The 15020-nt window shown below is 39.0% G+C and overlaps 1 protein-coding gene across 1 annotated transcript in view; it reads left to right on the top strand.

Annotated features, from left to right (window-relative positions):
- alkbh8 (alkB homolog 8, tRNA methyltransferase) overlaps positions 1-15020 on the top strand; it is a 35876-nt gene that overhangs the window by 3206 nt on the left and 17650 nt on the right. The window contains exons 3-6 of the mRNA XM_059964304.1: positions 848-976; positions 1461-1556; positions 6391-6495; positions 8751-8821. Coding sequence (XP_059820287.1) covers positions 848-976; positions 1461-1556; positions 6391-6495; positions 8751-8821 — 401 coding nt within the window. The remainder of the gene's footprint in view (positions 1-847; positions 977-1460; positions 1557-6390; positions 6496-8750; positions 8822-15020) is intronic.

Genomic DNA, 15020 nt, shown 5'->3' on the forward strand with positions numbered 1-15020 from the left:
ATCTGCCCCTTTGCCCATTCTCCTAATCTAAGTCCTTCTGCAGACTCTTCGCCCTTCCACCTATCATGAATTTCTCTTTAAAGACGATAAACCTTGTTCCAACAATATTAAAGATTACATGATGTCTTCCATGCTCATTTCTGAGTAAGTTTATTAACTTAAAACATCATCTGATTTTGCTTTCCACAGATGCTGTTCACTAAATTCTTGCAGCATTTTTTGCTATTGTTTAAAGGTTCAGTTTTGTGCTGATCTACCTCAGTACAAATTTATGTAAAGCCAAATGGGTCTAAAATGATTTCTTCTGTCCTCCCCCACCCCCCAGGAACAGTGAACCAATTGGTAATAATCTAACCCTGATTCCTCAAATGTAGTGTAGATTTTGCAGCAATACTCCATTTAAGTCTTGCATAAGTATAATCTGGCCTCAAAAGTAGTGGTAGAAAAATCAGTTGATAAATTATTTGGTAGAGAAAATTTTGCCTTCCATGTGTACAATAGAACAGCATTCAGTTCTGAATTCTTTGTGTTGTGAAGTTAAGCATATCTAACAAATTACAAATACCAGTCAATTACATTCCAGATGTATTTGGTGTTAATTTGAAAACCTAGCTAGTTGTGTTATCAAGTGTTTGCTTATTATTATTGGGTATCACTTCTATCTTTCCCAGCTTTAAGGATACTTTGAAGGTTTAGTGTTTGGAAATATCCAGTAATCCTGGAATATGATCTAATTATATGTTAGAAATGAGTGTTAATAATAAGAATGAACAAAGAAAGATATCGTTGTTTATGGTAACTTAAACATTTGTTTGTAAAATAACAAAACTTTTGATTTTTTTAAAAGTTGTTAGCGAAGGAAGTTCTCCTTTGAGCCTACCACCAGGCCTTCTGGTGATTGAAGAGGTTATTTCTCCTGATTATGAGAAAAGACTTCTGGCATTTGCAGATGGAAGTACAGACTCAAAAGAAAATGGTGAGCAAAACATGGGGAAGAGGAACTCAGTGGGTTGAGTAGCACCTGTGATGTTTCAAGTGGACACTCTGCAGTCGTGATTCAGGGTATCAACCTGACACAACAGCAGTTCGATAGACACTGAGGCTGTGTTCTTCAGTAAGTTTTTTTTGTTTTGTCTTCATTGGGATCTGTTCTACTATCAAGGCATGCATGAATTTCTGTTCATATCTTTAACTGTAATAGCATAGTTATGGAAATAAGTTGTAGTACCATTCTGAATGCAGTGAAGGTACAGTGGTGTAATTTGCCTATTGGCATCTAATTTTTGCCATTTTGGTAACTGATTTTCATTTAGTTTTACACATAGGCACCAGAAGCTTGTGTATTTCAAATCCTGAGTCTGGAATTATTTATTTATACATTTTTATGTAAAAAAAGTGATGTTAGAACATTGTAGGCAATCTTCTAAAGTATTTTTGTACATTTTTTCTTCTTTTCATAGTCCAGAAGTCTTTGAAACATCGAAAAGTAAAGCACTTTGGATATGAGTTCTGCTACGACAACAACAACATAGACAAAGATAAGCCTCTACTAGGAGGTACTTTAGACCATATATTTCTGGATGTGATGCAATAAGTATTTGGAACACAAGTGTTATCAACACTTTCTGTAATGATATATGTACAATTTTCCACGTTTCTTAGTTTTGACTGACTTTTTAAAAATACTTTTGATAAACATAATTGAGTTCTATAACATGCATTTTGCTTAAAAAAAAACTGAGTTGCAAAAGTGCTCACCTCAAACTAATCCCTTGCGAATTCTGCATTTGTGTTTCTGCTTGGAAAGTGACAATGCTGGTTGATAGGGTAGTAAAGAAGGCGTATGACATATTTGTCTTTGTTAGTTTAGGCACTGAGTTTCAGAGTCAGGAGTTATGTTGATAACTTTATAAAATTCATTTTGGGCTACATCTAGAGTATCGCCACTATAAAAAGGATGAGGAGACTTTGGAGAGGGTGTAGAAAATATTTACCAGGATGCTGCCTGGATTAGTGGATAGGTGCAATGCGGAGAGATTGGACAGCTAGGGTTTTTTTTTGGAGCAGTGAAGGCTGAGGAGAGACCTGATGGATGAGAGGTGTAGATGGATAGCTGGTATCTTTTCTCAAAGGGTTGAAATACTGAATACTAGAGGACATGCATTTAAGGTGAAAGGGGATAAATTGAAAAGAGAAGTGATGGGCATTTTTTTCCGTTTACAAGCAGTTGTTGCTGCCTGGAATGAACTGCCAGTCATGGTAGTAGAGGCAAATAGGTAGGCACAAAGATATGAAGGGAATGGAGGGATATGGATATTGTGGAGGCTGAAGGGAATTAGTTTAATTAGGTCTCATTAACCTAACTAGTTGAGCACACCATGGTGGGCTAAAGGGCCTGTTCCTATGCTGCTAATCTAGATTTTCTTCAAACCCTCCCCTATCCCTTTGTTCTGTTACTTGCATATTGCAGTGTTAGTGTTTTCACTGGAGGTGTTGGATTGTCTCGACACCAGTGACCCAGCATCAATCTTGGCCTATGCTTTGAGTTTGCATGTTCTCCCCGTCTTGTGGGTTTTTCCCTGGTGCTTTGGTCCCCCCGCCCCAGATGGATTCCTTTTTGCTTGATGTTCAATCAATGCTATTCCAGTTGGTCATTCTCCTAGCATAGTTAGTTTTCCTTTTCACTTTATTTTGTGCTAGCACTTCTTGTCTATTACTTGTTTACCAAAGGGTAAACCTCTTCCTATATTTGATATACCTTTATCAAATACTATCCATTGCCCTCCACCACCACCAACACCTATTCAATGAAAATGTTCTCAACCCCTCTTACCTGTTTTGTGACTGGTCCCTCATACAAGGAGCTATTCTGTGAATTTCTTGTGGATCCTCTTTACTGGCTTCACATTTTCTATAATTAGGTGACCAGAACTGAAAACAGCTCTCCACTTGAGATTGGACCTGTGTTTTATAAAGGTTCAGCATAATTTCCCTATATTTATGCTGGTCAGAATAGTATATACCTTTATCAACCATTACAAAGTCCTATGGAGGTTCTCATACACCATGTTAACTACTTTATCTTCTTCTTCCTTGAGTTTTAATGGTAGTTGGCATCCACACTGTTGCATTACTGCCATCTTCAGGATTTACTGTCTCTCATTGTCCATTCACTTGACTGTCTAAAGTCTTCTTTCCAGTCCCATCGCCCTTAAAAAAACTAAACAACCATTTCCTCCCCTGATCATTCTCCCCACATTTCAATAAACCTTTAACACTGTTCTCTACCAGTCCTATTTTGTGTAATTGTTGTAGCATTTGTTGTCTTTCCTGTGCAAGTTTCCTGCATGAAATAAGGATATGTACTGTTTCAGTCCCCTGACATAGATCTCAGAAACTTGTCAGATGTTTATTTATGATGGCCAGATTACCATTAAGGTTGCTGTGCCCAATTCTCAGTCTATTTATAATTACTTGCTCCTTCCGCTTTACTCCCCTACTCCTTCCCTTATCTACTGTCTTCTGAATGGAATGTAAATGTCTTCCTTTTATTGCTGTATCCCAATGCTGCTGCCACTGTTGATTTATCCTTCTCCACACTATGCTCTTCCCCTCTGATTTTGATAGTTTAATATTGACCTCTACAGATCCTTTTTTGACTGCTGCTTTTGCCAGCTTATCTGCTGTCTCATTCCCCATAATACCCGAATGTGCTGGAACCTACATGAATGCGATATTTTTGCCTTGTCTAGCCAGTCTTGAATTTGCAAACAGGATTTCATAAAGCAGATCCTGGTGTCCTCTAGCTGTACCCGCCTTGATGCTTGCAAGGGCCGATATAGAATCGCTGCATATCACAATATTACTACAATCAACCTGCTCACTCCATTCTAGTGCTAATAATATGGCAAACATTTCAACTGCATAAACACTCAAGCAATCCGGCATTCTCTTGCTAATTTCCACTTGATAACTTGGCACAACAATTGCAGACCCTGTTGCACCCATTTCTGGATCCTTTGATCCATCCGTAAAAATCTGTACGTCTTTATATTTACATTCCCTTTACCTATGATATTCACTGAGTATATCAGCCCTTTTATTACTGCATTTAATCTTAAGCAATTCCAAATCTACAGAGGAATTTTCTAATACCCAGAAAGGTCTGACAGGCCACAAAACTCTTTATCATGTACACCCATATCTTTTGCTGTTTGGTCTCCTGTCCAGCCACAACTTTCTTTTTGTGTCCTTTCCTTCTCCCAGCATGTGTCCAACACCCTTTTTGTAGGATGGCTATCACCATGCCTACTTAAATTAATCCAGTAATTGGCCTCCAGCTGTTTACGTCGCAGCCCCAATGGCATTTCGTTTGCTTCAACTTGAAGTGCACACACTGGGGAAGTTCTAACCGCTCCCAAGCGCACCCTTAGAGCCCGAGCTTGTACGATATTCAGTTCTGTTAACACAGATTTTGCTGCTGACCCGTATACAATACTTCCATAATCTAATCTTGACCTTATTAGTGCTACATAAATATACTTAAGTGATGCAAAATCAGCAACCCATTCCAAACCAGCAAGACACCTCATGACATTTATTACATTTAGCAACTACATATCTAACATGTTCTCTCCATGTTAATCTCAAGTCAAAGTGCACTCCCAAAAACTTTCAACTCTCTCCAGGTTATTTCCATACAGAGTCAGATTAAGTCCCCTGAGCTTTTTCTTTGTAAAGAACATGGTTTTCGACTTCTCTACTGAAAATTTAACACCCCACTTTGTCCCCCATTCTTCAGCTTGATTAATTCCATCTTGCATTTTCATAACTATATGTTCAATATTTCTCCCTCTTTTCCACAAAGCCCCATCGTCTGCAAATGACCTCCCCACGTCCGTTGGTATATTTACGAATATATCATTTATCAAAATGGAGAATAAAGTTGGACTCACCACACTCCCCTGAGGCATCCCATTTTCTACAACATACTGGCTTGATAGCTCTGATCCTGTCTTCACCTGAATAGTTCTCCCGTTTAAAAAGTCCTTAACCCAATTGAACATTGCCCCCCCCCCCCAGCGATTCCCATTAAATGCAGCTTGATTAACTACTTTATCCTCAATATTATACTCACTCAGAAAAAACTTTACACCTGTACACCTTGTTAATGCAAACATCTAATCAGTGGCAGCAATTCAAGGTTCAGTTGTTGTTCAAACCAAACATCAGAATGGATAAGAAATGTGATCTAAGTGACTTTGTCCATGGAATGATTGTTGATGCTAGATGGGGTGATTTGAGCATCTCAGAATTTGCTGATCTGATATTTTCGTGCACAGCAGAGAATGGTGTGAAAAACGAAATGCAACCAGTGAGCGGCAATTCTGTGGGTGAGAATGCTTTATTAATGAGAGAGGTCACAGGTGAATGGCCAGACTGGTTCTTATTGTCTGCCTGCACTGCACTGACCCTAACTATAATACTTCATTTTACATTGTTATTGCTATCTCAATGCTCTGATGTGGTGAAATGATCTGGATTGATGATGTGCAGAGTGCAGCTTTTCACTATATCTTAGTACACATGACAATCAACAAATGTTCCACTTGCTCTCCAATCCTCTGCACTAACCTCATATTCAAAGAGCACTGAAAGGCTCTTGGTCCCTCAAACCTTCCTTCCATACTTTCTTCAAAAATCTTAGGATGCATTCTAGGACCATGTTAAATTACTATTACAAGGAAATCTACATCAGCTTTTGGAGTGGGCCTTTTTGTAAATACAAATTAAAGTTAACTGGCCAGTTATATATTGTAAGTAGAGTGAAAGAGTGTATGTTTATCTCTTGCGGTTTTGAATTTGCAGTTAAGTTAATAGGCTTTAAAACAGAAGATCTATTGAAATTTCAGAAATGGACAATTCATGATGATAAGGATAAAACCGGAGTGCATCCATTAATTCTTACAGCTTGCCCTTTGTAAAATTTGGATTTTACAAATACAGCTTTGGTAATGCTTCTCCAGTATCTTGAGTTGTCTACCTTCTGTTATTGGTATACAGGAGAGGGAATTACTTCTGCCAGGTAGACCATGAGGTTCCTGATTCAGCTTCCTGACATTAAAACTGAATACAGGTGACACTGTTGGCATGGCTTCAAGAAATGAGATACTGCCTATTTTCTAGAACTGCTGCCCCCCGCCCCCCTACATAACTCGGGTTTCCTTAACTCAGTGGCATGGAAGCAATAGAATCCCACACTTTTTCCCATTCCTGCCCAATGATCCTCGTTGCCTTCGGCCTCATTTTCAGCATTTGGTGTGTTCTCTTGTTGTGCGTAGTTGCTAGTATTCATGCACTTTGATCATTTTTGTCTCTTTTTAATATCAGGTCTTCCTGAAATTTGCGATGGCATTTTGGAGGAATCATTGGAAAAAGGCTATGTGAAATTCAAACCTGATCAGCTGACGATAAATCAGTATGAACCTGGACAAGGTGAAATATAGTGCATAAATCTACTTCATATTGTACTTTGTGCTGTTATTGAATGCATGAGCTAGGTAAATGGAAAAAGCTTGGGCTGAGAGAAACTCTTGGTAGCTAAACATCAGTTTTGTTAACTTTAAATTGTTTCAATAGGTAATGTCAGAGAAATGTATACAATATACATCCTGAAATTCTTTTTCTTTGCACACCTCCACAGAGGAGTGCCCCAAAGAATAAATGACAGTTAAACATTAGAACCACAAAGCCCCCTCCCACCCATGCACAAGCAGCAGCAAAGCAACGCCCTCCCCACCAGTAAAAAAAGCATCGGCATCGTCCACCGTGCACTCAAGCGTGCAGCAAAGCGTGAATAAAGACACAGACTTGCGGTACCCCAAAGACTACTCATTCACCTAGTATTCGACATACCACCGACTCTTTCTCCCTAATAAGGGAAAAAGAGATGTCTCCATTTCACAGCGAGGGGGAGACATAACAAAGCAACTCACTGATTTCTGGTATTACAAATCTGTTGCGTTGCTTTTTACAAGCTCTGTGCCCAAAGAACTCGGGTCTCTGGGCACACAGCCAGTAGATAGCTCGCTGCTTTTGAACTTCCGTCTCCCACGATGCATTAGGCGGCAGCACCTGCCTCGAATCCCCCGCCTTCAGAGCCACAAGAAGGCGCGTTAGTCTGCCTGGCCGCATCCTTGGCATATCGAAAAGCGGCTGGTTTTGAGGTCCCGAGATCAGGTCCCATTTCTGCAAAGAAAAGAAGTCTGCCTGTAACTCTAGGTTAAGGTGTTCAAAAGACCTTAAGGAAAGGAAAAAAAGAGATATCGAAGATAGAAATAGAGCTGTTTCTTAAGATGCGAGCAAAGGAGTTGCTGCTAGGCACCATCGTCCTCCTAAACTCTGTCCATGCAATTGTGTGCTTAATTCATATTGCAGTGGTCATGATTTTTCTACTTTGTACACATGTATATTTAAAAAATTTTGGATGTTTTTAAAATCATTAGAAAAATAAAAATAAATATACATTGGTATTCCACACAATATTTCAGGGATTCTTATTTTGGGATTATACTCCATTGGTATTGGGGTTAATTTATTAAGTTTCGTCACCTTCACAAAATTAGACTCATCCAATTGCAGTATTTATGGAGGAATCTCTCTGCTACCTGCTGCATAGGAAGTCATAATAGAGGTTGTCCTCAAAAGCTGCCTCACTATATGACAGTTCCCACATAAAGTAACATTGTAAAAGTGCAAGTGTAAAAGTCAAAATTGTTTGAATGTCAAGAGATAAGAGATCCTTTTGAAATTTGGTTGCCACTGAAAATTCATCTGTGCCTACTCTGTGATAAATCGTGTTACTAAAGAATTCAGCACCGATTTAATCCCATTGAGCACAGGGCAAGCAAGCCTGTACTCTTACTCAAACCCACTTCTTGATCCTCCTTGCCATATTGTTCACCTCCAACAAAATCACCACTGGAGTAGAGCAAATCTGCAGTCATATGGGAATCCATCTCTCCCGCCTTGTTGAGCTGTAGTTTGAAGGTCAGGATGTAAGATCAGGAACTAAGCTCATGGTCTACAGGGCAAACCTGATTCCTGGTGTGCTTCAGTCAGGGGTGCTATTGACAACAGGAATCTCAAGCCACTAAAGATTTATTATTGATGTTTTTACCGAATAAGCAGGTCAATACAATAAGCAGACCATTGTCAATATTTTCCAAAATTGACATTCCCAGCATCAACACTTTTAACACCAGTTGACCGAATCAACAAGCTTGAGGCATGATCTGAAATCATGGATTCCATCCTCCATTACATTTGGACATTTAAAGGAGGATAGAGAATTGCTCAAAATCTTCTTGAGGGATTGTGCAGGGGTGAGAGGGAGGGAGTGTAGCATTAGCATAGAACTCCTCTCTTGCAATAATTAAAAATAGAGAAAGTGTGTACAAGAAGTCAGAAAACACCAGGTCTTTTCAGGAGCATGTAGAAAGCACAGAGAACCTCGCAAACAGCTCATTGTCCTGCCACGTCCTACTCTATTTCTGGCAGTCTATAGATTTTCCTCCATAGGAATCTTCCTAACAGCATAACAATCGAGTGAAAGCAGACTATCTTCAATGAGTGCCTGGCTAAAGAAAAAGAAAATGTGTTGTGTATAATACAGGATATGTGATTTAATTTTGATTTTTTTTAAATCGAGCAACACTAATATTTGTGTTTTCTTTTGCACTTTCGGTCAGGAATTCCACCTCACATTGATACTCATTCACCATTTGAGGATGGGATTATCTGCCTGAGCCTTGGAGCAGAGGTAAATTTAGGCTTGTTTCCGAACTGGTAGAAACTATTTGATTTCTGAATTTTAAAGAGAATATCTAACAGGACAGAGTTAAATACACTGGAAATATTTTATTTCCAGCATTTATTTTGATCTAGAACTGGCAAAATGGTTCATTTTTACTCAGTGAAGGTGTGTGGTTTTTTTTAACAGTAGACTTGTTTATATCTGAACTTTTGAGTTTAACCGATTTTTCTATTTTTCATTTTCTGTGTTACACTGCCCTTAATTTTAAGGTTCTGCTTTTAGTTATGGTTGGGGTGCAAATAGGCAAGCATAATTAATATTAGGCAAATCTGCAAAAGACCCAATGCCACATTTGTAATGTACAGTGTAATGTAACATTTAATCAGATTGCTGAAGAAAATGAAATGAGATTCCCTGTACATTCATTCTCTTCTGTTTTACTTTATTTGGTTTACAGTTTTTTGTACTTATAGCATAACATCTAATATTTATTGGAGTCTAACTAGGACAATTTGATTTGTGTATCATCATAAGAACAGATTGGGTTTGAAGATTACTTGTTCATGTTCACAATTGATAAGGCACTTGTTCTATGAGTAAACATGGATCTCTTGTCCTCAAATATTGATAGTCAAGTTGAGGAATTAGATGCTGAGTACATCTGTTCCACTGTCTGATGAATGTTGGGGAGCTGTTTTTCTCAAGTTATTTGTGCTTCCATTGGGACTTACAACACTCTCAGCTTGCAGAGCTGTTTGCCTTTTCATGTACTTACTGACGCTGCAATGCTCTGACCCTTATTGGTTCTTTAGCTCTCTGACAACAGTGAATACTGAAGGAATATACTTGGGTATGCACACAGGAACAAGTAAACTATCAACGGTTTAATCTCTTCATATTAAAATTGGCATATATATTAATACATGGACATGATCAATAGTTGACTTTCATTGATAAGGCAAATGAGTGGAACTGAACGTCAGGACACAGGATAGTGCATTATTTAATACACTCCTGTCTGCTTTAGTCATATCCAACTGTGCAATGGATGACTGCACTCCTTTTGCCTTTCCATTGGTACATTACAAACAATTCATTTGAGCAAATCATTCTTAAATCCAATTCTCAACCTTGCCATGCTCAGAAATGTACAGAATGTTACTAATTTCAATTAAATACAATTTTGAATATTTCAAGATAAAACCTTTGTGCCTGCACTGTTACATAATTCACTAAGATTAGATGTCTTGCTTCCTGTAAGCTCTGTGACTGCCTACAATATGCAAGGCATGAAATATTGATCTTGGGTTTAAAGCCTTAAGGAGCATTAGAGGAACACATTTCATATGGCAACGGGTTAGAGGAAGAATTAGTAGAAGTAACTAAGGAGGAAATTTGAACACAAGAAAAGCCTTTCTAGTTGAGATAGTACCTCTGCAGAAAGAAAAAATTTGAATGAATAACCTTTATAACAACTGATTTTCACTCTCTACAGACACTATCTAAGCTGTCCATTTTTTTAGTTCTATAGGTGTATTTTATCAAACTCTTGCTACTCCATGTCATAGGGTTAATGGAATGGAATGTCAATGGAAACAGGTCCTTCGAGCTAACTTGTGCATGCCAACCAAGTTGCTTACTGGCCTTAGTCCCACTTCCTACCATTTGAACTATATCCATTTATGCTTTTTCCATTCATGTATCTGTTTAAATGTCTTATAAACATTGTAATTGTACCCACCTCTACCACATCCGTTGGTAGCTTGTTCCATATACCCATCACCTCTGTATGGAGAAAGCTAGCCCTCAGCTCCAATTTAAATCTTTCTCTTCCCACCTTAAACTCAAACTCAAAGATTTAGACTCCCCTACTTGGGACAAAAACTATGATCATTCATCTTGCCACTTATGATTTGATAAGACTCAGTATGGTCCCCTTAAGCTTTCTTTGCTCAAAAGAATTCCTTGCCTATTAAGTCATTAAAACCTATGTGGATGAGTGTGTGCCTATGAGAATTTGCTGTACATACCCAAATCAAAAGACTTGGATGAACCGGGAGGTTTGTCCTCTACTGAGGGCTAGATCTGTGCATTCAAGTCTGGCGACTGAGGACTATACTAGAAAACCTGAAGCGACTTGCAGAGAGCTATCTCAAGAGCAAAGCAACAATTCTGAATGAGGTTGGATGCAGAACTGGATACACATTAACCCTGGCAGGGTTTACAGGCCATTACTTCCTACAAAGCGAAACCTACCACCATGAATGGCAGTCATACTTATTCCCATATGAGCTCAACACCTTTTATGCATGCTTTGAAAGGTAGAATAACCCTAAAGTTTTGAGGATCCCTGCAGCACCCAGTGACCATGTGATCTCTGTCTCGGAGGATGATGTAAGACTGTCTTTAAGAGGATGAACACTCGCAAGACAAAAGGCCCTAATGAAGTGCCTGTTAGGGCTCTGAAAACAATTAACACTGGTGCTCCTCAGGGATATGTGCTGAACCCAATGCTCTACTCTCTCAACACCCATGACTGTGAGGCTAGGCACAGCTCACAGGCCATATATAAATTTGCTGATGACTCGACTATTGTTGGCAGAAATTCGGATGGTGATGAGAGATTGTACAGGAGTGAGATATATCAGCTAGTTTAGTTGTGTTGTGACAACAACCTTGCACTCAAAGTCAGTAAGACCAAAGAACTTATTGTGGACTTCAGCAAGGGTAAGATGAGGGAACACACACCAGTCTTCAAAGGGGGATCAGAAGTAGAAAGAGTGAGGAATTTCAGGTTCCTGGGTGTCAACACCTCTGAGGCTGTATCCTGGGCCCAACATATTAATGCAGCTGCAAAGAAGGCACGACAGTGGCTATATTTCATTAGAGTTTGAGATTTTTAATGTCATCAAAGACATTTGTAAATTTTTACACATATACTGTGGAGAGCATTCTAACTGGCTACATCACTGTCTGGTACGGGGAGAGCTACTGCACAGGATCGAAATAATGGCATACCAGGCCAAGTACTACAGGTCTGTGTGGATCTGCTTGCTGTTGAATTTACAGACACATTCAGTCTCTCACTTCTGTGATCTGAGGTTCCCACATACCTCAGAAAGTCATCTATGCCCAAGAAGAGTATGGTGACCTACAGTCCAGTGGCCCTTAAATCAATCATAATGAAATGAGAAATTGGTTATGGTGCAAATCACCTTCTGCCTCAGATGACCTGGATCTGCACAATTTGCTTACTGCCACAACAGGTCAACAGCAAATGTAATTTCTCTGGCTCTTCACAACGCCCTCAACAGCTGGGCAATTGTGACACATACATTAAGCTGCAGTTTATCAATTACAGCTTGGCGTTCAAAACAGTCATCCTATCCAAGCTCATCATCAAGTTTCAAGACTTGGACCTCTACCTTCGTCTGCAATTGTACACTTAACTTCAGGAGATACTGTCTCAAGAATGAACATCCATTCATCAAAGATACCTTCCATTCGTGTCATACCATCTTTTGATGGATACCATCGGGCAGGAGGTACAAAAGTCCCACACCATCACGTTCAAGAACAGCTTCAAGCCTTAAACCATTTGGTTCCTGAACTAACCAGGAAAACCCTATTCACTACAATTTATCAACACCGACCATTTTGATCAACTTTGTTAAAATGAACTTAATTGTTTTAATTTTTTCTTGTAAAAATTGTGTATAATTTATATTTAATTTGACTTTAACCAAGTTTAATCCTAAAATGGAGGAAAATCTGAGGCATTTGCTCATCTTATTTAAATAAGTAAATTGTCTCCCAAAAGCAGTATGTTTGCTCAAAATTCTTCGCCTCTGTTTATACAGTAAGGGGGAAGCTTAGAAATGTTTGGTTTCAAGTTTGAAATCTTCAACATTTAAACAATCCCTCTTTAAAACTATAAGATTCCTTTATATGCTCCTCATTGAGTGCTGGTATTGGCTTGTCTTTCACATTTCATGTTTACGAAAGAATAAACTTGTTTATCCATATTCATTCCATTGTCCATCGCTTCATCTATATCCTTATATACTTGGGTGATTCAAGAACTCATTCAGACAATTATCAAATGTCAGTGAATTCATTTCCTCCACTCCTGAAGGCAGTGTATTATAGCTGCTGACTGCTTTCTCATGCACATCAAAATAAAAGGGTGTTAATAAAGGGATGTTGGCTTTTTGGACCAACTAAGTTTTTAAGTTAATAAGTTAAGTGGGTGGAAAAGCAATCTTGTAGATGGAATTCTTTGGGTAGACTAAGCTTGGGGGGAGGATGGAATGGAAGAGCAATATATAAAATTGAACAACTTTTTCAATCTTAAGTGAGATGTAATGAGTTATTAGAATGTTGGCATTTGTAATGTTGAACAAGATAATTGGCAGCTGAAAATGGAAGCCTCAAGTCCAATTGAGTGTATTAATGGACTTGATTTTTAAATTCACAACTTTAAAAACAAACCTATTTGCTGCAACACACACAAAATGCGGAGGGACTCAGCAAGCCAGGCGACTGTACTTATTTCCATAGATGCTACCTGGCCTGCTGAGTCCCTCCGCATTTTGTGTGTGTTGCTCTGATTTCCAGCATTCCAGATTTTCTCTTGTTTGCTATTTGCTGCAGATAATGTACAATATTGTCAGTGTATTTTCTAATGTTTGGTCTATTTGAGTTTTTGTTTGTATTGTTGTGATATTTTCTAGTTAGAATTTGCTTGGAAGTGTTTGGAATTCTGTACGGAACTGTCAGTATTTATCACAAATGCAACCACATTTGCTTGGAATATCCCAACTACACTCTAATATTAGACATGCTGGGGAATCTTGTCATTGAGTTGTGCTAATTTAAGTGTGACACATCGGGATGCTTGCCAAGTCAGGTAGCAGTAAGCATACTGGTCTCTAGCAATGGACTCTGACCCTGTGTCACTCAGCATTTTCTCATGGTATTATTTACAATGTTCCTTAAGGTTGTTTTAGCTGGAGCTGATAATGGAAATAAGCTCCCACTACCTCTTAAATGCTCTCAGTGGCCTATGCCTTAAATACCCTCTAACAACCAAGTCCAGCTCCTGGCTTTCATGCATGACTTGGCTACTAAGCCTGGTGAAACTGTTTCTGCCAACAGAAGAGGCAAAGGCAGGTTATTGGCACCATAAAACCAATCGCCTTGGGCAGATGGGGCTCATCAGCTGTGGTTGGGAGCTCACCTAGAAGGAGGAAAACTCTGATCTCAAACCTCAGCTGCCTTGTGGATTACCCACTCATGGGGAAAACTTTGGGAGTAAACCCTCATGGGGGGGGGTGGGGGGGAGGTAGGAATCCAGAACTGGAGTCCCTAAGGCAGTCCTATGTTGAGTTCAATGTTGACTGATGACTCTTTCAATGCTGCTGGTGCCAAACTGCATCGGTCTCTGTCAATCATTTGGATTCATCAGATATGTGGAGAGGGGGAGCTTGCGACATAGGCAACAGCTTGCTCTCCATATTGTCTTGCCCTGGGCTGTGCATCTGGACAGCTAGGACGTAATATCCATAGTTGACCCTGACCAATGGAAATCTCGGAATTTACAATGGGGTTAGTTTTGGGATAAGGGGAGGTATGGATTATTGGTTGGATTATTAGGCTGATTTATGGTTTAGTTTTCTTTTGGTTTAATTGGGAGATGGAGAATAGAAGATGGCCCTTTTAACTGGTATCTTGATTGACAAGGTAAGTAATAATGACTAATCTTAAAAAAAAGTTAAAGAATGTTAAGTGACCCACAATTCTGGTAGAGTTTACTTTTTAATCTAAACAGTAATAATTAGTTTTCAGTGAAGTGTGATTAATGGAATACTTCTTGATTTTCAAATTCCAGATGCAATTTATCTTTTCATTAATGTGAATAATGGAGTTTCTTTTAATGGCAAGAGTTTTGGATTCTGGCTAACTAGTCAACAGTTAATCAGGGCAGCTGCTTATTTGGGACAACTCTGAAAGAACAAAAACTAATTAAGATATTATTTGTTTTAAATTTTGGATATTATGCCACTTAATTGGGACAAAAGACTTGCCTAACAGTTTCTTACCAGCTTATTTAATTTGTGGTGGCGTGCTGGCCCAGCATTAAGAAGGACCCCTCTCCAACGCCATTCGGCTCTACAATTCAACCACCAGGGCAAGACATGTTAAA

This window comes from Hypanus sabinus, chromosome 3, assembly GCF_030144855.1.
Source record: "Hypanus sabinus isolate sHypSab1 chromosome 3, sHypSab1.hap1, whole genome shotgun sequence".
Taxonomy (NCBI): Eukaryota; Metazoa; Chordata; class Chondrichthyes; order Myliobatiformes; family Dasyatidae; genus Hypanus; species Hypanus sabinus.